The sequence below is a fragment of the Mirounga angustirostris genome, unplaced genomic scaffold (genome assembly GCF_029215605.1).
Source record: "Mirounga angustirostris isolate CCGP_5_RB_7025 unplaced genomic scaffold, mMirAng1.0.hap1 SCAF_5, whole genome shotgun sequence".
NCBI lineage: Eukaryota > Metazoa > Chordata > Mammalia > Carnivora > Phocidae > Mirounga > Mirounga angustirostris.
The window spans coordinates 98,636,506-98,662,428 of record NW_026991713.1 but is presented as its reverse complement, the minus strand read 5'-3'; the positions used below and the strand labels follow the sequence as shown (position 1 = coordinate 98,662,428).

The 25,923-nt window shown below is 40.6% G+C and overlaps 1 protein-coding gene across 5 annotated transcripts in view; it reads left to right on the top strand.

The window, feature by feature from the left end:
• The first annotated feature begins 6,991 nt into the window (after positions 1-6,991).
• TIGAR (TP53 induced glycolysis regulatory phosphatase) overlaps positions 6,992-25,923 on the top strand; it is a 32,880-nt gene continuing 13,948 nt past the window's right edge. For 2 of the 5 annotated variants that reach the window (XM_045874030.3, XM_045874029.3), the window contains exons 1-3: positions 7,061-7,233; positions 15,920-15,957; positions 20,063-20,184. In XM_045874030.3, the coding sequence (XP_045729986.1) occupies positions 7,202-7,233; positions 15,920-15,957; positions 20,063-20,184 (192 nt within the window). In that variant the 5' untranslated portion in view covers positions 7,061-7,201. Of the gene's footprint in view, positions 7,234-15,919; positions 15,958-20,062; positions 20,185-25,923 lie in introns of all 5 variants that reach the window. The other 3 variants (XM_064591683.1, XM_064591682.1, XM_064591681.1) reach the window with 3 other exon arrangements.

Genomic DNA, 25,923 nt, shown 5'->3' with positions numbered 1-25,923 from the left:
CTGTACCATACATTTGTATGTTTCATATAATCTGTCATACATATCGTGACAGGGAGAGTCAGGGTGCTGTAGCAGAGAGAGTCTCACTTAAGAAGATCTGCGTTTGAATCTCAGGGCTTGCACTGATAAGCAGTAAGAGCTCTGGGTTCTTTAACAAAACGGGAAACCTCACTGGATTAAGAGGATTAAGTGAGGTGGTCTATGTCAAGTGTACTACATAGGAAGCACAAGAATCAGAGGATCTGAATACATGCAAACATGTCAATGCTGTATGAATTATTTTTTTTTAAAGATTTTATTTATTTATTTGACAGAGAGAGACACAGCAAGAGAGGGAACACAAGCAGGGGGTGTAGGAGAGGGAGAAGCAGGCTTCCCACGGAGCAGGGAGCCCGACGTGGGGCTCGATCCCAGGACGCTGGGATCATGACCTGAGCCAAAGGCAGACGCTTAACGACTGAACCACCCAGGTGCCCCTGTGTGAATTATTTTTAAAGGCATTATATATGCACATGTTAATTTCCCAAAAGGCCAGGGGTGAGAGGGGATGTTGTTTTTCTATGGATCCTGATGGAGGAGACCACTCTTGATACCATGGCTGTAAAACTAAGCATTTTTAACTTTCAGAGTAGCCTCTCCATGCTGCTCTTCCAAACAGCAATGAACTTGGGCTTGGGGAGAGCTCTCTCTCCCAGTAAGTGACAGGCTCCAAGGCAAGGCATGAAAAGGGATTAGTGGATACATGTATTCACATAAAGGGGAGTTCCCCAGAAGCACATCAGGCTGAGAAGGCATCCTTCGACTGTCCATCAGTAGAAAAGCTATTTGACAAACAGATATGATTTTTTTGGAACAAGCAATGATGGAGAACCCTGGATGACAGATGTCAGATGTTGGCAAGGCAGCTGCCAAAACAAATCCTCCTCCACCTTCAGACAGCAAGCTGATGGAAGACTGGGCACAGTTGGACTGGCAGCCCCTTCTCACGCGGATCATCGGTCACATTATTATTTCTCAGTCACCAGACAAAGCAGATGGTTTACCATGTATTTGTGATTTTCTGTTGGCCGAGAAATTCTGTTTTTCCATCAGGGTACAGCATGTAATCAATTATGACAGTGGGTGGGGCAAGGAAGTCCCTGCCAGTAAAAGCCCAAGACTTTCTCTTTTATTAAATTTGCATAAGCCACTATAATTTCCAACTTAAAAGTAATAGAGGGGAAAAAGCAAAGTAGTGTTGTTAGGAATAACTTGGGTAATTGCAAAACCACAATTCTTAGTTGGCCCTGGAGTCTCTCAGTTTGTACTGGTATCTGCTGTCAGTTTTGTCTGTCCATTTTTAAAATTTTCTTGTCTCTCTTCTGGTCTTAGAGAGCTTTATCTTAGAATCATAAAGTGACATAATCAGAGCCAAACTCCGTAAAAGTGAACAGAAAAAATACAGAGAATGCACATACTCATCAATTCAGATTTCTTTTTGAATATTCAGTTCTACTGTATTAAATAGTAGTAATACTGAGTTGGCCTGCCTTAGCATTGTGAGAACAGAGAACATTATATACAGTCTCTCATCCACCCTCTGAATAGTTTTCTTTGTGAAAGGCATCTTGCATATATTTATGGAAAAAGTCCTTTAGTTAAAAAAAAAACAACACATAAGCATTTTTAGCATTATAAATATCTCCTAGAGAAATCTTTGACACAAATAACATGTTTCTTCTTGTCTTTTTTCAAATGTCTGTTATTTTTTCTTATAATATTAGGCTCACAGTGAATAGTTTTCTATCCTAGCCTTTTTTTTTTTTTCCCATTTAATCACGTATCAGGGGAACGTTACCATATCATTAGATATTCTTTAGGAACATGATTTCCAACGGTGGCAAATATTGATTGAGTTCCTACGATGTGTCTGGCACTATTCCAGGCACTGAAGACATGAAAGAGAACAAGGTCATCCCTAGCCTCAAGGAATTTACATTCTAGCAGAGGCAGACAGGTGATAAACCTGTAAAAAAGGTAAATAAGTGGTAGAGTTTCAGATAAAATAGGATGATAGATGGTCACCAGGCAGGCTACTTTGCTTGAGGGAAGGCCTTTTGAGAAGGTGACTTGAGTTAGGATCTGAAAGCTGAGAAGGAAATAACCACTCAAACGTCTGGGGCGGGTGAGGCGGGGGGAGCTTTGTAAACAGAAGGCACAAAAAATGCAAAGACCCTGAGACAGGAATGAGCATGTCATGGTCTAGGAACAGAAAGCAGCATTACAGCTAGGGCTTGGTGAAGAAGGGGAGTGAACAGAGAAATGGGACCGGAGACCTAGAGGGAGCCCAAGTCACCCAGGCCTTGTAGGAGTTGGGTAAGCAGTGGGGACTTTATTCTAGTGGCAGTGACACTCCATTAAATAATTTACTAGCAAGGGGCTGGCATGATGTGATTATAAAGACATCCCTTTGGCTGCTGAGTAGGAGATTGTGTATAGTGTACAAGAGCACAGACTGACTCCCACAGTCATCCAGACAAGAGATGATGGAGCTTTGGGTAGGATGTAGTAAGGTCACAAAGAAGAGTGAGGGACTCAACACATAACTTGGTAATAAAGCACACAGAAACTTTTTTTTTTTTTTTAGCTTTTAGATTTATTGATTGATTAAGATTTGAACAACATAAGTAAGCTCAATTCAGACATACATAGAGCTCTGTACCCAATAATGAGTGAACCCACATTGTTCCCAAGCATACATGAGGAATTTATACAAAATGACCATGGACGAGTTCACAAAATGAGTCTCCACAAGTTTCAAAGACATATATCTTTAAAGATCTTTGAAGTCCTATAAATTTAAGTCTATGACTATTTCAGTCTTAATCTCAGAATAAGAAAAAACCCTTTAGTTAAAAAATTATAAACAAGAAAAATAGAAATTTCATTGACTCCTATTAACCAGCAGGCCAGCATTTGGTTACTTAATTAATATAATTAATTTCACCCTTAATGCTATTGTTAAAAGTATCTGGAAACTGATGCCAACCCACGCTCTCCTCCCTGATCCCACATCCTGGGTAGATCAAGCATTTTCACCCTTGGCTCATTTTTAGTGAAGACTATAATTAAATCTTTATTTGAAAACATGACTAAAAGTCCAGCACTCGGTGCATTATCGAGCCTACAGAAATTTGTGATGAATTTGATGAAGAGTGTTAGGTTAAGATAAGAATCTAGGATTACATGGGCAACTGGGTAGAAGGTAGTGCCATGAGATGAGAAAGACTTGAGGAAGGGTGAGCAGTCTTAGGAGGTAAAAATCAAAGATTCCGTGTGGACAAAGTTAGCCTGAGATGCCCATTGGAGATCCAAGTGAAGATGCTGGGTAGGTAACTGGACAAATGAAGGAGGAGACTGGAAACTTGTGGACTGGAGATATAAATATCTATACATTGGATAGGATCACCTAGGAGACTGCATGGTTAGGTGAAGAAGAGAGCTAAGGACAGAATCCTAGGATAATCCAACATGCACAGTATTTATGGCATTGTCCACTCACTAAACATGTATGTGTTCTCCATGTTTCCCATTACATTTGCAGTTAAATAGGGCCATGTCAATAGCTCTGGACAATGCACAGAGGAAGCCTCTAAGAACTGGTTCAAGACCTTCAATTGTTCTCTCCTGCCCCAGGAATCATGAATCTATGTGTTTACATTGATATGTCTGTCAACCCCAATCCCTGAGTGGCTATGTGGAGCAAAGCCCTTTTGATACATGTCAGACAAGTTACACAAGAGAGAAACTTTTATGTGTTAAGCCATGGACAACTTCAGGGTTAATTTGTTACCTCAGCATAACTTGGCCCATCCTAACTAATTCAGAAGTCCATCATATGCTATACCACAACAAAGCACTATTTTTTATTTTTAAAAAAAGGGCATATGTGATGTGATAGGTTGTCAACAAAAGCCTATCGGTGGTTATTTCTAGCTTCTATCTAAACAAAGTTTAAACCAACTCCCTGTTCATTTTAGAAGCTGAAGAGCAATCCTGGAACTGTTGAGTGAATAATGCAAGATTATGTCCATTCTTTCAAAGATCCTCATTTCTCAACTGTGTTTTTTAATTCTTAAAGTTAATGAAAACACTCTTTTTATACATATTTCTTGCATAATTCTTTAATACTGGTGCTTTAAAATTTCTAAATTTCTCCTAAATTAGTACTCTCCCATTTTATCAGATAATTTTTTAGATGTTGGTTCATTCGAGAAATTGAGCGTAAGAAATATTCCTCATTCATGCATTAACAAATTTTAATTGAGTCCCTACTGTGTATTAAACATTTTGATAGGAGCCGGGGAAATAATGAAACAGAGCCAGTACTTACCTTCATAGTTATAGTTTTGATACCACCTAGAGCATACTTACCTGGGGTCAAACTCAGTTTTGAGATCTTGAGAGATGGGAAATTAGTTAGCTTCTCTGTGCCTTAATTTTTTCAACTGTAAAATAAAAATAGGGGTATCTGGGTGATTCAGTTGGTTAAGCGGCCACCTTTGGCTCAGGTCATGATCCCAGGGTCTTGGGATGGAGCCCTGCATTGGGTTCCCTGCTCAGTGGAGAGTCTGCTTCTCCCTCTCCCTCTGCCCCTCCCCATTGCTCATGCTCTCTCTGTCTCAAATCAATAAATAAAATCTTAAAAAAATAAAATTAAATTAATAATTCATACCTTGCAGAGCTATTGTTGAGTGTTAAATGAGACAAAGTGGAAGTCTGTTTTTAGTTAAGCTTTAGAAATGTACTCAGACTACCCTAAAGAGAAAGAGGTTTTATTGTAAAAAAGAACCTACAAAATATCTGGTATTATGGCAGCTGGAGGGACTAGGGACCAGGTAGTCTCTGCATTACACACTTGTGTCTGTTTCTGTGTGTTTACTGATTTCTTCCATTACCTTGCTTGTTCTTACTCCCTACTCTGTAAATCTGTTCTCAAGCTTGTCTAATTTGTGGTTTCTGTTTCTTCATAGCTTCAGTCTGCATGCTCCTCATTGCTTGATCTTACGGTTGCTCTTGATGCTTTTTCTCTTTAGCCCTCACATATAACTACCTAATTAATTTCCCTTTTCTAGTTCAAACTTCCAGGAGAATCTGTTGGGCTGATTCATTCATTCAGGTATTCAGAAGATTTATATGAACTATCTACTGTGTGTAGGCAGTGTACTCCCATGGTAATTTGGGCCTCCTTTTAGAATCCTCTGAATTATCCTTCCACCGTCATTCTGAAAGCTTGTTAGAGACGCTGAATTTGGTCCTCACTCCCGATCTACTAAATCAGAATCATTTTAACTAGATCCCCAAGTGATTTGTATGCCTGTTGAAGTTGGAGAAGCACTCCCTTAAGCTTCTAGTTCTCAAAGCTGACTGTACATTGGAAAGAGCTGGGGAGTAAAAAAAAAAAAATTACTGATGTCTGGATCCCTCCGGCAGAGGTTCAGATTTAATTTCTCTGGGCTGTGGCCTGGCATTCAAAGGGTCCTAGATGGTTCCAATGGGTGGGTTTGAGAATCACTGAACCAGTCCTGTATCACCACAGACCAGCTGTGAGCCTAGAATAATTGCTCAATTTCTCTCTAGGCCAGATTCTTCGTCTCTCTCTTTTTTTTTTTTTTTTAGATTTTATTTATTTATTTGCTAGAGAGAGCATAGGCGAGAGAGAGTGAGCAAGAGTACAAGCAGGGGGAGCTGCAGGCAGAGGGAGAAGCAGGCTCCCTGCTGAGCAAGGAGCCCAATGCGGGACTCGATCCCAGGACCCTGGGATCATGACCTGAGCTGAAGGCAGCCGCTTAACCGACTGAGCCACCCAGGCGTCCCAAGATTCTTCGTCTCTTAAGTGAAGATACCCTGTCTACCTTGGACTTGTTCTGAGGGCCAAATGTGATCACACATGTGAAACTGTTTTTGAAATGTGTGCCTATAAATACCATGCATCACTTGACTTCTCTAACCCATCTTTGCATATATAATCGGGGGGAAATGCATTATCAAATAGGGGAATTTAAGTAAAAATGGATGGAAAACAATGTAAAGGTTAACATTATTAAGCTATATCATTGTAAATCTGGCAGGAGTAAGCTTTACCTGTTATCCCATTTTACTTATCATGTAACACAGAGGTTAAGTAACTCTCTCAAGGCCCTGAAAGCTGTTAAAGAAACATTATTCGTCAGATGCTCCTTAAAAAACGGCGGGCGGGGGGGGAAGACTACTTAAGTCCACTGCAACTGGGGTTAAGACTATGGCAGTGTGGAGGAGAGACTGAATTCAACTCCAGATACAGCAGAGACCAATGGAGGTTTACAGCCTGGGGGCGGAGTGAGGGAGGGAATGGAAACTAAGAGGAGGTTGGTTAGATATCAAGGGAGAGGGGGAAGAGGAACTTGGAGGACAGGGAGCTCCATTAAATACCAAGGGTGGAGGAAGAGGAGCTTGATTAGATACGAAGGGTGAGGGGGTTCTCGATAAATTAGCTCCGCAGGGGTCTTCGGTGAAACCGGGCTCAGCAGGCCAAGGATGAGGCCTAGTCTAGAAACGCGCTCAAAACAAACCTGCCTCAAGTTTGCTGCAGGAGTGTGTCTGTCAAGGCGCAGGCGAGGACCGAAACCGGGTGGGTCTAAGTCCCCAGACCTTGCTGACCCTACATCCCCAGCGTTAGGGGTTAACAGTAAAACCTCATCGGACCCAATGTGTCTGGCGCTGTACACCCCTGAGGTAAGGCCACTAGCTGCATTACAGCTTCAAATGAAATCAACCCCAAACCGTGAGCTGGTTCCCTCACCTACCCGGAATCTCCCCGATCCAAACTTGCCGAGGCAAGAATCACCTCCACTGCGGACTCCAGGGCCGCCCCGCACGCACCTGCCGCGCGCCAATCACAGGCCTGCGCGCAGGGGCGCAAGCGCCACGGCCCTGGGCGGGGCCTCGACGCTCACCAGTCTCCTCCGACCTGCCGGCCTTCCGCCGCCCTGATTGGCCCTCCGGGGATGACGTAGACGGCCGCCTCGGCCTATGGCAGCGGAGCCGGCCGGCCGGCGGGGCTTGGCGGAAGTGGTGTGGGCGAGGGGTCCCGCAGTGCGGGGAAGCGGCGCGCGGGAGGGTGCGGGGCACGCGAGCTGGGCAGCTGCGGCGAGCACTTTCCCTGTCTCCGGGCGCCAGGAAGATGACGCGCTTCGCTCTGACCGTCGTCCGGCAGTGAGTATTGCAGGGTGCCCTTCTCGCCTTCTGGTCAGTGAGCTGTTGTGGAGTGGGTGAAGAGACCGTTGATCGGTATCTCCCCCGCCCTCCCCCGCTTGCTGTCCCCTCGGAGGGCTGGCTTGGACCCGGCTGTTTCGAAGGTGGTTTCGCCGGGGCCGTCTCCCTTGGCCCCCCCGCCCCCCGCCCCGTCCCCCCGCCCCGTCCCCCCGCCCCGCTGAGCGAGGAAGGCGGGTCCTAAGTATCCTGAGTCCCGCACTGCGGATGAGCACACGGAGGGCTGGGGGCACTTGGCGGAGTTAAAACTGAAGAAAGACAGCCTTGTCGCCGGACTTCCCCGTGCGCCGCTTTTCGCTCCCCGGCGGATTCTAAAGAATTTGCGGGATGGCTTGTCCAAGGCAGATCTTTTTGTGCCGGCTGCCTTCTGCTGTTCCCCTTCGCTTGCCGGGGCAGCCGCAGGCACGGATCTGAGATTTATTTCTTCCCTCCGGAGATTACATTGCTGGCAGAGGAAGAGGGCCTCCGCCCTCGTCTCGGCCGACCGCATCACCCCGAACACATATTTTTATCATAACATCACACGGTGGAGCTAAAGGCAGATACGTCTTTATGTCTGTTATCTTTTAGCTTCTGAACGCTTATTGGCCGAGTGTCAGTGGAAGTGCAGTTCAGGGTGGTTAAGAGCACAGATTTTTCAAGCCAGATAGACCTGGGTTAGAATCCGGGCTCTGGCTTGGAGGAGCCTTGTAACCAGGGCTTCCGTTAAGCGACGTAATCTTTACGACCTCAGTTTCCTGATACATTAAATGGGGTAATGATAATACCTACCTCCCTGGGCTAGTGTGAGAATTAAATGAGGCAAAGGCAAAGTGTATAGCGCAACGGAGGGGAAGAAATCCGTCTCAAGAATTAGATAACTTCTAATTCTCCGAGGACATCTCTAATAAAAATGTAGTTAATCCTCAATATTTACGTATAGTTTTACCAGACCAGCATTCTGTGCACTGCGTGCCAGTGTACTGGGTTATACAGATAAATAAGATACCATTTTTGACTTTCCGGAGCTCAGAAGGAGTACTAATAGGACTTAACCTGGTCAAGCTGACTTTAACTGCTATCTTCTTTTTGTCCTCTTCTTCCTTCATAGCAGGATAATCTTGTGAATCATCAGAATTATCCCTTTAGGACTCACAGGATTTTGATGACTAAACCAGAAATCGAGTTTCTCTCTGTCTCTTCTTTCCCACCCCCCCCCCCCCCATTTTATAGAATGCTTTATGACCATTTTATGACCTACTTAAGGGCATATAGCTTACTGGTAGCAGAGAAGGAAATGGGAGCCCTCATTTTTCCAGTGTTACAGCACAGTGTCTGACATGTAATTGAAGTTGTAGGAAATCTGGATTAACCATCCCTTGAAAAGTAGGATGATGTCTATTTAGATTCTTATTGGACAATAGTTATATGAATGTGGATTTTGTCCCTTCCCTGCTTCTTAAAAAGGGCTTGATTTTAAAAATTGATTCCTTAAAGAAATCCTATGAAGAATCAATTTAGAAATAAGTCTTTATAAATTACTATGTGCCAGGCCCTGTTGTAATTAAGTCCTGACAACAGTCCAGTGAGGTGAGGACTGCTCTTCAGTTAGCAGGTGAGGGAATGGATGCAGAGGGCATGTAACTTGCTTGAAGTCACGTGGCTAGATGGGGGGCTGAGATTTGAACCAAAGGAGTAAGACTCTGCAGCCCATCCTCTCAACCGCTGAGTCTTCTGCCTCCTATTTAATTGAGTTAAAACCTAGTGTTTTAGATTGCTGGAATATCACTTAGTGGCTACTTTTTATTTCTGCTAATGTAATTGTAAAGAGTGATAAGAATAGTTTGCTTTGTTCTGTTTTATTTGTGGGAAAGTGAAGTTAAAGTGTTGAAATAATTGGTAGAGTTATGGTTAACTCTGTTTAGATCATCCCTCTTTCCCCTTCTGAGTTCTCCAAGCTAAGAATTGAAGATTCTTTCAGGAAAAGAAATGATTTCAAACTTGGTTAATAATAGTCACCATAGTTAAATATGATGACTCATTGGAATTCACAAGATTGGGTCATTTAGCATAATATTGGGAATAGCACCAGCCTTTTCTGTTACCTGATTCTGTATAATTAAGATAGATGCTTTGAAACTGATGACATGATCAGTATGTTTTAGGAGATGGATAATTTTATTGAATGATGCCTCTTCAGATAATGCAAGAAAACTTTGAAATGCAATTTCTTTAAGTTCAACCAAATCCTTTATGAATCTTGCGCTGTTACTACATGTGTGTTTGTCTTCATCATATTTATGGGGTATGTATCGTTTTTGGAATACAATATCCAAGATTTCAAACTTGAAGTCTTTCAATATTATTAAACTGTAACTTCTTATGATCTTGTAGTACAGCATTGTTGAAAACCCCAATATACGTAGGTTGGCATTTCCATCACTTACACAATCCATTGAAAGGCCCCAGTTCCCTTGAAATTATTTGTGTGTTTGCAATTAGTTGCCTGCAAAGCCATCCCATTTCACTTCCATTTTTAGCTGGCTCTTAAAACTTAAAAAATTTTTTTTACAAACTAAATTAAGTTTACTTTTATTGACTCAAAGATGATAAATTAGTAAAGTCATTGATAGCAAAACTGGCTTGTTTTCCTTACGCTACCTCTATTGGCAGTTACTTTTTGTTGAATGCCAGTCTGGTCATTAATAAAACAAGCACAGTAAATATTAGATCACCTATAAACTTTTATAAACATCTATGGGATTGTTATGTTACTGTGGTATTTGTTTTCTGAGAATACAGTTGATCAATTGGGAGACCGTTTACAACTACGACTAACTTCTTTATAAACAAAAACATATCATGAGTTGGGTGTGTTACATTTTTTTCCCCTCAACCTATCTAGTGAAAGTCTCTGTGTTACTAGCCCTTGAAATCTTCCATGTTTTTGAATGAATTAATTGGTAGAGAAGAATTAGGATAAAGCTGTATTCATGATTAAATATCAGGTGAGGCTTTGCATTTCCATGTACACTAAAGCATATGAAAACATGCCCCCAACTGTACTAATTTCCTATGATTTATCTCCGTCGTGTGGCAAACAATACTTGTTGATTGAATTTAAATTATTTAAAGGATATGATTGGGAAATTAAGCCTTATAAATGACTTCTAAGGAAATGCCATAGAATGTAAACCAGAGCTAACAAAATAAAATATCTTTTGAAGTGAAGAACAGTGTAATAACCTACAAAATGAATGATGCATATTTGTAGGGCCTATAAATGGCTGGTCATAAGACTTAACTTCTTGGCATAAGCATTTGGATTCTTGCAGAGTCAGGTGTTCTGTTTTGGAAATGGATCACACCGGAAATTTTGAAAATGAGTAGTGTTATTCCTGACTCCTTCGAAATATATCCCTCTGACCTTTCAGCTTCCTCTACCTTCTCTGTCTCTATCACAAGCCAAACTTTCATTAAGGGAAGTAGATTAATAGTAAAACTATTTTAGGGGTGCCTGGGTGGCTCAGTTGTTGAGCGTCTGCCTTCGGCTCAGGTCATGATCCCGGGGTCCTGGGATCGAGCCCCACATTGGCCTCCCTGCTCAGTGGGGAGCCTGCTTCTCCCTCTGCTGCTCCCCCTGCTTGTGTTCCCTCTCTTCGCTGTGTCTCTGTCAAATAAATAAATAAAATCTTTAAAAAAAAAAAATAGTAAAACTATTTTAGGCTCCTACTTTTCTTTCCCACTCCCAAAAAACCCTTTATACAGTTGCCGTAAGGATTTATGCAAACCTCTTGATAAAGCTGATAAAAGCTGTGAAAGTAAATATATATGAAAGTTTTGGGGAAAAAAATTCTATTTCTAGGTTTCCTGCTCTGTAATATTTGTAAAGTGATTTAAAGGCAAAAAATAAAAAATGCCCAGCAGAATGCCAGTGATTGTTAATAATACAGTAATTAATGTCGGCAGCAGTCTCTCTATTGACTTATAGCTAAATAAAATCCTTCATTATATCATTGCTATTTTTTTCCTCCCTTTGTCAAAAATAGTTAAATGGTGTGGCAGTACTGTTACAAAACTGTCAGAAAGTACTGAGATTCCATTTTTTTATAGTATGACATTTTGATAATAGAATCTTTTATATTATTCTGCATCTTATCAAATCAGCTACTGAGATTGAACTAAAATCGTGAGCTGTCTTTTTAGCAAGCATACAAAAAATTATCATCTGCTGAATTTGTATGATTTGTAAAAACCTGGATTGGCAAATTATTAAATTTCTCCTCATCCTTGATCTTAAATTTATAAAATGAGCAGGAGAGCTTGTGATTGGCATAAAGTAGGCAAAAGCTTTTGAAGTTCCTTTATAAAAGTAAACATGGCAGAGGGAGGGTTCTTTGAATTTTGCTGGAAATTGAATTGGCTACCAAGCTACTGTCTAAAGAGGACATTACTTATATTTAACAGCAGTTCTTTTATTCTTGACCTCACTCAGCAAAATTAGAAGGCTGAGACAGGAAGTGAATCCAATGTTTGGGAATCATTTTCTGTATTAGAAATGACAATTTCTTCATCATCGTCCTGGAAGCTTTCTCTGTCTGAATGGTAGAGATTCATATACTCTTTCACATCTGTTTTGTATGATTCTGAATAAATTTTGGAGTATAAGACATGTTTTATTAATATTAACCACAACAATGAGAATAATGACAAACCGGTGGTAAACAGTTCTGAGACATTTCATTTATTTGTCATACATTTTTTTAAACGATTTTATTTATTTACGAGAGAGAGAGATAGCAAGAGAGAGCATGAGCAGGGGCGGGAGAGAGGGAGAAGGAGGCTCCCTGCTTCGCAGGGAGCCCTATGCGGGGCTCTATCCCAGGACCCGAGATCGAAGATCGTGACCTGAGCCCGAGGCAGACGTTGAACCGACTGAGCCACCCAGGCGCCCCGTCATACATTTTTTTTAAAGCTACATCCACATATTTAGAAATCAGAACAGTTCTCCCTCGTCTTAACCTCTTCTCCTCTCACCCCTTAGATGATCATATTTATTAGTTTCTCATGTATCCTTCCAGTGTTTTCTTTGTTTTGTTTTGTGGCAGGTCCAAATGTTTATTCTTATTTACCACCTTTCTAAAAAGGTAACATTTTTTTTTTTTTTTAATATTATGCTGCACCTTGCTTTTTCTCCTTAATATATTTCGGAGATTTTTCCATATCTTTACATAAATCACTCTCTTTTTAGGGGACACAGTTACATAGTATTCCATTATGTAGCCACACCACCATTTATTTGTTAATGTAACCAGTTCCCTAGTAATGGACGATTAGGTTATTTACCATCTTTTTGCTATTAGAAATAATATTGTTACAAGTATTATTTTAAATATGGATGAATGTAAACATTCCCAGTAATAGGGTTGCTGGATCAAAGGGCAAACAGATTTGTTATTTTGATAGGTATTTTCAGACGGCCATACACTGAGGTTCTGTTATTTCCCAGGATTTTCTCCAGGTAATGAGTATGTTAGGGCGAGGCAACCTCTGGCTGTGCCTTTAAGGAGCTGGAGCCAGGGTAGACACACAACTAAAAAAGTTAATTAGCATACCGGTGGTAACTTTTAATAGTGGTGCTGGGTAAAATGGAAGTATAGCATTGGGGTGTTTAAATGGGATAGGTAGGTGGGGAAATGTGCTGGGAAGGGAAGACTCCCACAGAGAGCTCGCTCTGTGTTGGGTCTTGAAGAATGAGAACCTATTGGCCTGGTCCAGCAGTCTATGTTTTAATAAGCCCTCCAGGGGATTCTGATACACGCTCAAGTTTGAGAACCACTGCTGTAGGCAGAGTTGGCAAACAACTATTTCTGTAAACAATGGACAAGGGTTCCAGGCAGAGGCCTGGGTTTGTGATTCTGACTCTCAGGTCTGATGGAGTTCCTTTCTGGATCTGTGTAAATCAGTCCCAGGTGAGGGATTTTGTTTTGTTTTGTTTTTTAACTAGTGCTTTATTTAAAACAGAGCAAGGGTGATGAGCCTTCACAGTAATCAGGGAAATACAAATTCAGATCAAACTGAGATAAACTGTTCTAGTGCCAAATTGGCACAAATGGGAAACTCTGACATTACTAAATGTTGGAGAGGATGTGAAATGCTGCTGGGGGATGTTTGCATACTCTGTGGCTCAGCAATTCTAGTGCTAGGCCTGTATCACTAGGTGTGGGTTAGCAAACTTAATTAAAGGGTAGGAAGTAGTTTAGGCTATACAAGCCATGCACTCTGTCTGAACTGCTCAAGTCCACTATTATAGTGTGAAAGAAGCCATAAACAACATACAAACACATGTGTGACTGTATTCCAATATAACTGTTTACAAAAAGAGTAATTTGTCAGTCCTCGAGTGGTTTTCAAACATGAATGTGCATCAGAATCACCTGGTGGGTTTATTAAAACACAGATAACTGGACACCAACCTCTGAGTTTCTGATTCAGGGGTCTGGGGTGGGGCCTGAGAATTTGCATTTCCAGAAGTCCTCAGGCAATGCCAGTGATCCTGATCCAGAGGCCACACTTTGAGGACCACTGCCCTAGAGAATTTGATGCACTCTGTACAAAGATAGTCACAGCGGCTTAGCTCTAAACTGGAAACAATGTAAATATCAACAGTAGACTATATAAATACATTGTGGTAAACTCTTAAGCATATTACACAATAATGAGTACGTAAGAAGTATGCCACCCTCAACAACATTGATGTATCTCACAAACAATGTTAAAGAACAGAAGCAACATAGAGGACTACATACTGTAAGAAGCAATTCATTATCAAGTTCAACAACAGGGGGACTAATCTGTGCTATACATGGGTGGGAAAGCTATGAAGAAAGGTGAAGCAAGTGGGCATCTAAATGTCCAGGTAGTGGATCCACTGGGGTTAGGAGGACATTGTGATCAGAAAGAGACAAGGTCTAGGAGGCTGGAGGTGATGATCTGTCAACTTGGGTGGGGTCACCTGAATGTTGGTTTTATGGTATGTTATTTGTTTATATTGTTTATTTCACAATTTTTACAAGATTTAAAATGCATTAAGTTGAATCTTTGATTTCTGTGTAGCTCTGTCCAAGAATGACCTATAAACAGAACTATTGAGTGCTTACTAAAAGCTGAGCAGTGTTTGTTTATTTTTAAAGCTGAGCAGTGTTTAAACACTTTACCTGTGATAAACAGTTTGCTTGGCCTGTATTCAGTTACCCCAAGAGTCCTGTTTAAAGATTTATTTATTTATTTTTAGAGAGAGACATAGAGTGCGCCCACAGGTGAGGAGGGCAGGGAGGGGCAGAGGGAGAGAGAGAATCTCAGACAACCCGAGTGCAAGCCCAGTATGGGCTCGATCCCACAAACCCCACCGAGATCTGAGCCAAAGAAATTAAGAGCCGGACACTTAACTGACACCACCCAGGCGCCCCAAGAGTCCTGTGTAAATAGGGCTAATATTGTCCCCATTTTACAGACAAAGAACAGAGTCACTCAAGCCTAACCAAGCTCCTAAGGATACAGCCAAAGCAGTTTTGTTCCTCAGCCTGCTACATGGCAATGAAGTTTACTTTAAAGGATTTTCACCTCTCATTGACATAGAAATCTATAAATATGTGGGCATTTGATACCAAATGAGGAAACAACTTGATCTGAAGAAACCTATTTACTATTTTTACCTATCATTTCCAATTCTGTGTCCAGTGTCCATACAGAACAAGCCAACTCCTTTCTCCCAGTCCACTCCCGGTCCTTTGTGTCTCCGTTTCCAGTGCCTGGCACTGTACTTAGCACATAAAAAGGCCTCAAAGAATTTTCCACTCAGTTCTTGATAGCTTTTCATGTACTTGATTGCTTTTGTTGCAGGTATGTCCTGCTGTCTGGTCTGGTCCAGGTAGCACATCCCGCTTCACTCTCTTTCCCCTCCAGCCTCAGTTGATGGTTATTTTGTGATAAAGTTTCCAGTCCTTTCCCTCTTCTGGTGGCTTCAGAATTGGTTCGGTTTGGTTTTTGACTTCTTCAAAACATAGTACCGAAACCTCAGTTTTTCAGTGTGGTCTGCAAGATAGTTGTCAGCATTACAAGAAGGAACAGCTTGAGCTCTAGGAGCTGGGAGAAGCCAGGGTGTCTGAGCTCTAGGAGCTGGGAGAAGCCAAGGTGTCTGAAGGCTTGGGGCCTTCTTTCCCCCTGAATTCAGGTTCCCTTGCACTTGCTTATTCAGTCCAGCAACAGATGGACTCATGGTTTCCTTCTGCTGCTTGTAAAAAGAGTTTTAGTCAACATCATTTATTTTCACAAGATTATTTAATAAAAATTATATATGTATTTTCATAGAATTTGCTACTTACAATTTACTTACGATTGATTCATGAGTTACACATTTTAATTTGGGGCAGGATGAAATTCTTAGCTCATCAACTAAATACATTAGAGTAGACGATTGCAAATAGCAGGTTAGAACAAGTTTTATGTTTACGGGTTAGATTATGAAGTATGCTACAGTGTTCATATGCTGCCTTTGTGAATATCATTACCTTTCATTGGTGATTTTTTTCTCATTTCAAAAGTAACCTGGTTTGGTAATAAAGGTTTCTCCCCCCCCTCTCTATTTTAGTGGAGAAACAAGATTTAACAAGGAGAAAATAATTCAAGGTTAGTATACTTTATTTTAGCTGTCTCCTTTAGTGTTAATGTGATATGTGAGTTAATCAGATTTGGTGGGGGGAGGGTAGACCGGGGGCAGCTCGTATTGTGAACAGCATTAGAGAAACTGTCATAGCCATAGAAATACGATTAGAGCAGATGGTCACCAAGAGGAATAAGTCTCTTAAGTGAACTGAATGTAAAGAATAGGATTCTAAGTTGTTTATAGGTAGCTTCAAGTGGCCCCAGTCAGCTGATTGAAGAGTTATATTGTCTAGTGATCTTAAAATATAACTGCTGTGATTTAAAATGATTTCCTATTTGGAAACATGAAGTTTGCTGGCTGGTGTTAATGGTATTTTTCTGCTAAGATAGTTATATTGTTTTTAGTAGTAACAAGAGGTGTAAAAAGCGAATTCCTATTCTCACACAGGATTGTTACTTTATTCTAACAGATTCTTCCTCTGTTGTTCTGATAATTTGGGTTCAGATCTTTTAATCTCCCTATGATCCAGCAAGTCTAGCTTTTAAAGAATATCTTGGGTAATCTCTCAGCCAGACAGGCTATTTCTTTTTCTTTTTTTTTTTAAGATTTTATTTATTTATTTGACAGAGACACAGCGAGAGAGGGAACACAATTGGGGAGTGGGAGAGAGAGAAGCAGGCTTCCCGCTGAGCAGGGAGCCCGATGTGGGGCTCGATGTGGGGCTCGATCCCAGGACCCTGGGACCATGACCTGAGCCGAAGGCAGACGCTTAACGACTGAGCCACCCAGGCGCCCCAGACAGGCTATTTCTGGGCTGTGATTATAAAAACATTTAGTTTTATTTTTTTGGATAGGGACATCTAGAATTTGCAGAACCTGATTTTCATACCCAGAGTGCCTCACTCCGTCTTCTGAAAACTAGTCTGATAATTAAATGAACCTTTGTTTTCCAGTGACATGTGCCCAACCCAAATTAGCTTCTGTACTTCTGTCCCTTACCACCCTGTCCTTTAGTACTGCCCACCTGTCTCATTTCATTAGACACTAACAGCGGAGCAGGAATACAAATTTTTGTGGTCACACCTGGTTTTGACACACCAGGTGTGACACACCTGGTTTTGTGTTCTTTTCCTAACTTTGTCAGTTAGATGCTTATTAGTTCTTTAAGTTAAAGCATTCAAGGCTTATATATTTCCAAATACCATTTTTGTTGCATAACTACAGTTTTGATATGTAGTCATTTCATAGGTATTCAGCACCAGGTGTCTTAAATTTCCACTATGATTTCTTCAGTGAGCCATGAATTATTTAGAACTATTTTGTAAATTTCCAGATGACTGGGCTTTTTGTTTTTGCTCGTTCTCTTTTATGATTGACTTCCAATTACATTTTGTATTCTGACAAGATGGCTTATTTGATGATACTCTTCGAAATCTGTTAACATGCTGTGTTTATAAATCTACCATTGTATGCTTGAGAAAAATCTGTGTTTTCTGATTGTTGGGTTTGGAGTTATATGTCAAATAATTAACCTCTGTTTTGTTGTTCAAATCTTCCATGCTTTGCTAATTTTGTAAATTTATTAATTTGCCTGCATGACTGAAATACCAATTTATGGGTGAGATGTAGAATTTCCCATTGTGGTGGCCAACTTATAGTTTAGTACCTGACATTCTATCAATTTGTGCTTTGTGTGTTCTGCTTTTATGTAGTTAGAGACTATTTTATGAGGCACATACATATATAGGTTTAAAAATTGTTCTGCCTTCCTAGTGAATTGGATCGTTGATTATTTATAGTATCCTCACAATCCTAAGACTTTTGTCATAAAGTCTTGCATTTTTGAGTATAATATAGCTTCTCCAGCTGTTTGGGCTTGGAATTCACCTGGTATGTTTTTCTCTTGCCTTCCTTTCAACCTTTCTGGGTGCTGATGTCTTAAGTGTTACCTTGTAAATACTACTTAGCTGATTTTGGTTCTCTTCCTCCCCTCCCCTCCTCCCTCTCCTACCCCTCCCCCCCTTCCCTACTGGCTTTGGAATGATAAACTATTTCCATTCTTTCAATTGTTACCTTTAAATTTTTACCATTCATATCTAATGAAGTATAATATCACTATTTCCTTTCCCCCAAAATACAAGGAACTTATATGACTATTGCTTAGTATCTTAGTCCTATCCTTTTTTAACCACACGACATAGGCATTATTATTTGATTTGTTATTTAGACAATGTTTGTTTAGATTTACATATATATTTACCAGTTTCTCTCCTTCTCATTTCTTTTGCATCTCAGACCTTCATTCCTGAAGTATCTTCTTTGAAAGGTCCCCTACAGCACATTGGTTGGTGGTAAAGATAGTTTTAATTGTTTCTATTCTAGACAATTCTATTTTTATTCTATTCAGCATTTTTTTAGCCTAGATAATTTAGACTGACAGTTCTCTTAGCACTTGTTATTGTGCTGTTTTTTTGGTTTTTTTTTTTGCTTCCATTGCTCCTGTTAAGAAGAAGTCTTCTCTCAGCCAAATCATGTTCCATGGTAGGCAATCAGTCTTTCTCTGCAACTGCTTTTAAAATCTTTTGTTTGATTTTGGTATTCTATAGGTTTCCCTTAATATATCTAGAAGGGATTTTTTTTTTTCTTTTTAATTTATCCTGCTTGGTGTTTTATCTGTAGATTTTCCATCATTTCTGGAAAATTCTCAGCCATTATCTCTTCATATTTTCTTTCTTCTTTCTGGAGTTCCAGTCAGATGTATGTTAGGGAATATCATTCTGTCCTTCATGTCTCTAATAGATGTGAGATGTGTTTCATCTCCTTTGTCTGTGCTGCATGTGGGGTAATACCTCAGCCCTGTCTATGAGTTCATTAAGCCTTTCTGTTACTGAATCTCCCTTTATCCACTGAAGGATTGTTTACCTCCTCAACAATTCATAATATTTTTCATTATTAAAAGATCTGTCTGGTTCTTTTAGAAAGCTGTCTGGTCGTTTTTGATGAGTTCTTGTTACTTGCTTATTTTTGTGATTCCGTCTTTATGTTTTATTCACAGTTTGTAGTATTTGCTGATTTCAATGTCTGAAGTATTAATGATTCTGAATCTCTTTTTTGTTGTTTCTGCTGACTTTCATTCACGATGAATTATTTTCTTGTATGTTAAGTTACTGACTGAACTATTATTTGCTCTAACTTAGTAGGAAACGTGTTAGCCTTTATTCAGTCAGATTTGCTCTGAAGCGAATTTGCATTTGATTTTACTATTGACCTGAGACTATACCAGCTTCCTTGTAGGGTCTCTGGCTTCCAGGAATGCTGAGTTCAGTCCTACTACCTTGCTGTGCCATGCAGCAGGCTCCCTCCCCCAGCTGCCCCCTTGTGTGTGCTGATATCCTGGCAACTCCATTTTTCTAATGTTAATATTCAGGTTTCAGCTCAGGGTATTTTGGTTGCTTTGCATTTCCTCTTAGAGACTTTCCTTAGATCCTGTGAGCAGCATGCACACACACACACACACACATAACACACACACACATACCCATTTAGTTCTTTCGCAATAGGAGGGCGCTTCAGAGTGTTTAATCAGCCCTTCTCCTGGAAATGAAGGTTCCAAAGTTTTTTTTTTTTTTTTTTTTTTTTTTTTTTTTTTTTAAGGAAAAGGAAGGAATGAAGGAGGAAGGGAACAAGGGTGAGGGGAAATAATACAATATTGAACATTTGGGCAGTGGAGGTAAAGAAGGGAAACTTTTTAGGTGAGGATCCTACCTTTCAAATGCAGCGCCTGGGTTGAGAATATAAGATCAGAGCCAGCATTAAGAAAATAACAGCTAACGAAGGGATGGGCAGACACAAGAGAGGGGAGAGCTGGAGACAACTGAATTCTCATCATCATCTGATTCCCATTAGGCAGACATTCTTTTGGGAAACATTTGAATACCTGAGCCTTTATAGGATTATAGCTTAATTTTACTTGCTTTTTTGGTTCTCTGAAAAGTTATATAGAAAAGTACCCAAGGAAATTTTTTAATAAAATATAGATAAATTCTATTTATATTTTCTTACATGTAATTTATTTGCATCTGTTATCTTTATATTTGAATGTTATTGTTCCTTCTCTGACTACCACAGGACAAGGAATAGATGAGCCTCTTTCAGAAACTGGATTTAAACAAGCAGCTGCCGCTGGCATGTTTCTTAATAATGTGAAGTTTACTCATGTTTTCTCCAGTGACCTCATGAGGACAAAGCAGGTAAGTTAAAGTCAAGGTTTAGACTGATGAGTAAAGAGTCTCAACAGTTATAACCTTGAAAACTGCTTCCTGAGTCTGTAGGAAATTCAGTCACATGCAGATACCATACCCATTCCTCTCCTTCCCCCACCAACAGAACTTCTTTCTTTTCATTTTACTTTTGTACTTTATTTTATTTTGGTAATTTTTAAATTAAAGTAGTTTGGGGAAAATGTCTAACAAAATATCTTTAAAAAGACAAAGAAGGTTTATGAGAGAGAGCCAGCAGAAACACCAGACGGGGGAATTTAACCCACAAAGACATCAAATATTGGAATCCAGACACAGTTAGAAAAGAAAACAACTATGTTACTCTAAAGAAATAAAAGCCATGTTTGAAATATCTTTAGGGAACAGATTACTATAAAAATGACCCCAGAGAATTAAAAAGGAACCAAATAAATGTCTAAAGACTCCATGGAGGGAATAATTCACCATGAGGGAATAACAGGGTTGGAATACAGTCTCCCTGCATAAGCAACTAGAGAAAGAGGACAAAATTTATGAAACAGCTGTTTGCAGACATTAGACTTCAGACGGTGTGGGCCTGTGATCCCCAAATGAAGTGAAACAAATGAGGTGAGCCCTTGGATTGTCCTGGTGTTCCACCTGACGTAATTTCCCGATGCTGGTAGGAGAAGCCAGATAGAGCCAGTGACTTCAGTGAATTGAGAAGACAATGCTTGGAATTTGGGGAGATTAAATAACTAAAGATTGTGGGGCAGAGTGCTGGAAGAGGGAGCTGCACAGAGAAAGAACTCTAGAAATATGGATAGGGATCCCCTGAAATTCTGGGTGGACTAGAGTCTGCATGTGCGTAGGTGAAATTGCATGAGGCCAGGTATAAAACATAACTGCTAGGGAGAGAACAGTTGCTGGGGAGCCAGAAGCCAGACAATGTCAAGAGCTCCCACAGGTTGGGAATGATTTGAGTTCCTACCACGCAGAGTGGAGAGATTTTGTTAAATACATCAAGCATACGGTGGAAACTTCAGAAAGGTCACACCTTAACAGCGAGGCTGATCTGTGCTCAGAGGAACATAATGAGGAAAGAAATAGAAGATATAAAAAGAACCAAATTCATCTTCTTGAGATCAAAAATATAATATTCTGAAATGAAAATTTCACAGGAGGGGATTACTAGCAGGTTAGACACTGTTAAAGAAGAGGTCAGTGAACATGAAGTCATAGAAACAGAACATCCCAAAATTAAGGAAGAAAGAAGACTAAAAATGGAAAAATGGGGGTGTCTGGGTGGCTCAGTTGGTTAAGTGTCCAACTCATGATTTTAGTTCAGGTCATGATCTCATGGGTCGTGGGATCGAGCCCCACGTCAGGCTCCACGCTCAACTGGGAGTCTGCTTGAGATTCTCTCCCTTTGCCCCTTCTCCCACTCGTGTATGCTCATGCTCTCTCTCTCTCTCTTTCTCTCTCTCTCCTTCAAATAAATAAATAAATCTTTAAAGGAAAAAAAAAAGGAAAAATGAAGAGTCTCAATTGAGGGACCTGAAATAGACCCATACCTATATGGTTAGGGTGTTTTTGTTGTTGTGGGTTTTTTTTTTTCTTTTTCTTTTTTTTTAATATTGGTTTGGGCTTTTTTTGTCAGTTGATCTTTTTTAGTTCTCTATTATTATTTTTAAAGGAGTCTGGCTAAAGGTTTATCAGTTTTATTGATCTTTTCAAAGAATCAGCTCTTTGTTTCATTGATCTGCTTTATTCTTTTTTTAGTTTCTACTTCATTTATTTCTGCTCTTTATTATAATCTCCTTCCTTCTGCTGGTTTTAGGTTTTGTTCTTTTTCAAGCTCCTTTAGGTGTAAGTTATGTTGTTTTTTGAGATTTTTCTTGCTTTTTGAGGTAGGGCTGTATTGCTGTAAACTTCTCTCTTAGAATAGCTTTTGCTGCATCCCAAAGAAAAATCTTGGAACCTTGTGTTTTCGTTTTAATTTGTCTCCATGTATTTTTTGGTTTCCTCTTTAATTTCTTGGTTGACTCATTCATCATTTAGTAGCATGTTATTTAAACATGGTAAAGAGCATGTATTTGTGATGTTTCCAGATTTTTTCTTGTGGTTAATGTCTAGTTTCATACTGTTGTGGTTAGAAAAGATACATGGTAGGACTTTGGTCTTTCTGAATTTATTGAGACTTGTTTTGTGCTCTAACATGTGATCTATTCTGGAGAGTGTTCCATGTACACTTGAAAAGGATATGTAGTCTGTTGTTTTCGGATAAAATGTTGTGAATATATCTATCTGTTAAATCCATCTGGTCCAGTGTGTCATTCAAAGCCACTGTTTCCTTGTTGATTTTCTGTTTAGATGATCTGTCTGTTAATATAAGGGAGATGTTAAAGTCCCCAACTATTATTGTATTCCTATCAATTCCTTCCTTTATGTTTGTTATTAACTCCTTTATGTATTTGGGTGCTCACATGTTGGGTGCATAAATATTTACAATAGTTATATCTTCTTGTTGGATTGTTCTGTTTATTATTATATAGTATTCTTGTCTCTCGTTACAGTCTTTGTTTCAAAGTCTATTTCGTCCAATATAAGTATTGCACTCCAGCCTTCTTTTGACATCCATTTGCATGATAAATGTTCCTCCATCCGCTCACTTTCAATCATCTGCATGTGTCTTTATGCCTGAAATGAGCCTCTTGTGGGCAGCTCATAGATGGGTTTTGTTTTTTTATCCATTCTGTCATCTTATTTCTTTTGATTGGAGCATTTAGTCTATTTACATTCAAAGTCATTATTGATAGGTAATTATTGAATTTACCTTGATGAAGTCCCAGTAGTTCATTTTGTGTGTTCTTCATTTCTGATTGGTTCTTTTTTATCTCTGTGTTAAGGGTCTCACTGATGTCCTCCACTTTTTTTTCAACTCCAGTGAGTATCTATATGAGCGTTACTTTACATTCTCTATCAGGCATATTACTTATCTCCATTTCACTTAGGTCTCTTGCTGTGATTTTTGTCCTGTTCTTTCATTTGGGGCATATCCCTGTCTCCTCCTTTTGTGTAACTCGCTGTGTCTGTTTCTGTGTGTCAGGAAAGTCAGCTACATCTCCTGCTGTTGCAAGTCATGGCCTGTGAAGACGTCCTGTCGTGCCCTGCAGCGCAGTGTCCCCTCTTCACCAGCACCGGACTCTTCAGGGGTGTCTCCTCTGTGCTGTGTGCACCCTGCTGTCAAGGCTAAGCCGCTTTTGCTTTCAGTCCAGTCATCTGCAATGGCTCTCTTTGCCTGTGGTGGGCAGGGTTTGGCCCTGTGTTGTTAGTGGGCCAGTCTGGTGGGGCTGCCTTGGGCTTGCGTTGAGTCGGACCAGGCATTTGCCAGAGCTGTGGTAGCACCAGACTGCAGGGTGCTTGCCCTGTGTTGTGCTCCAAGAAGCTTTCATTGGTGGCCAGGGCCTGCCATCAGACCAGCTGTCTGCCTTCAGCCCACTGCTGGGGCCACAGTGTGACTCGGGTGTGTGCTTATCTTTCCCTCTTCCCAGGGCAGGAGTCACTTTGGAGTGGTGCTGGCCACTGTCGGGGCTACTTACGCACTGCCAGACCTGTGGCACCACCCTGGTTGGGCGGGGCCAACATTGTATTGAAGGCGGTGGATCCACAAGGTGCTGGAGGGTGGGGTGGCAGTGTTAGCAAGTTAGGTAGTGAATGTCTGCCTCGCTGGGTCCTCCAGGGGCCATGTATGTGTGCATTGGGGCTGGGGAGGGAGATGGTGCGTGTCAGCTCCTTTGTTCCTGGAGGAGTCTCCTTGGGACTGCTGCCCCTCTGGACTTGCTCTGAGATTAGTAAATAACTCTCCCTCCTGTATTTCCCAGGTGTTTTTCAAACTGCTGCTTCTGTATTCTATCTTGTTGGGCAGTTTGTTGTGCTCTCTCTCTTTTTTTTAAATATTATTTTATTATGTTATGTCAGTCGCCATACAATACATCATTAGTTTTTTGGGTTTTTTTTAAGATTTTATTTGACAGAGAGAGAGACAGCGAGAGAGCACAAGCAGGGGGAGTGGGAGAGGGAGAAGTAGGCCTTCCACAGAGCAGGGAGCCTGATACGGGGCTGGATCCCAGGACCCAGGGATCATGACCTGAGCCGAAGGCAGACGCTTAACGACTGAGCCACCCAGGCGCCCCCATCATTAGTTTTTGACATAGTGATCCACAATTCATTGTTTTCATATAACACCCAGTGCTCCATGCAGTACGTGCCCTCCTTAATACCCATCACTGGGCTAACGCATCCCCCAACTCCCCTCCCTCCTAAAATCCTCAGATTGTTTCTCAGAGTCCATAGTCTCTCATGGTTCATCTCCCTGTCTGATTTCCCCCCATTCATTTTTCCCTTCCTTCTAATGTCCTCCATGCTCTTCCTTATGTTCCACAAATAAGTGAAACCATATGATAATTGACTTTCTTTGCTTGACTTATTTTATTTAGCATAATCTCCTCCAGTCCCATCCATGTTGATGTAAAAGTTGGGTATTCATCTTTTCTGATGGCTCAGTAATATTCCATTGTATATATAGACCACATCTTCTTTATCCATTCATCTGTTGAAGGGCATCTTGGCTCTTTCCACAGTTTGGCTATTGCAGACATTGCTGCTATGAACAATCAGGTGCATATGGCCCTTCTTTTCACTACATCTGTGTCTTTGGGGTAAATACCCAGGAGTGCAATTGCTGGGTCATAGGGTAGCTCTATTTTAATTTTTCGAGGCACTTCCACACTGGTCTGGTTTCCAAAGTGGCTGTACCAACTTGCATTCCCACCAACAGTGTAAGAGGGTTCCCCTTTCTCCACAACCTCTCCAACATTTGTTGTTTCTTTCCCTGTCCATTTTTGCCATTCTAACTGGTGTAAGGTGGTCTCTCAGTGTGGTTTTGATTTGAATTTCCCTGATGGCTAATGATGATGAACATTTTTTCATGTGTCTCTTGGCCATTTGTATGTCTTCTTTGGAGAAGTGTCTGTTCATGTCTTCTGCCCATTTTTTGACTTGATTATTTGTTTTTTAGGTGTTGAGTTTGAGAAGTTCTTTATAGATCTTGGAAATCAGTGCTTTGTCTGTAGTGTCATTTGCAAATATCTTCTCCCATTCTGTGGGTTGTCTCTTTGTTTTGTTGTCTGTTTACTTTGCTGTGCAGAAGCTTTTTATCTTGATGAAGTCCCAATAGTTCATTTTTGCTTTTGTTTACTAACCTTTGGAGATGAATCTTGAAAGAAGTTGCTGTGGCTGATGTCAAAGAGGTTGCTGCCTATGTTCTCTAGGAATTTGATGGATTCCTGTCTCACATTGAGGTCTTTCATCCATTTTGAGTTTATCTTTGTGTATGGTGTTAGAGAATGGTCGAGTTTCATTCTTCTGCATGTGGCTGTCCAATTTTCCCAGCACTATTTATTGAAGAGACTGTCTTTTTTCCATTGCATATTTTTTCCTGCTTTGTCGAAGATTATTTGACCATAGAGTTGAGGGTCCATATCTGGGCTCTCTATTCTGTTCCATTGGTCTATATGTCTGTTTTTGTGCCAGTACCATGCTGTCTTGGTGATCACAGCTTTGTAATATAGCTTGAAATTGAGCAGCGTGATGCCCCCAGCTTTGTTTGTCTTTTTCAACATTTCCTTGGCAATTCGGGGTCTTTTCTGATTCCATACAAATTTTAGGATTGTTTGTTCCAGCACTTTG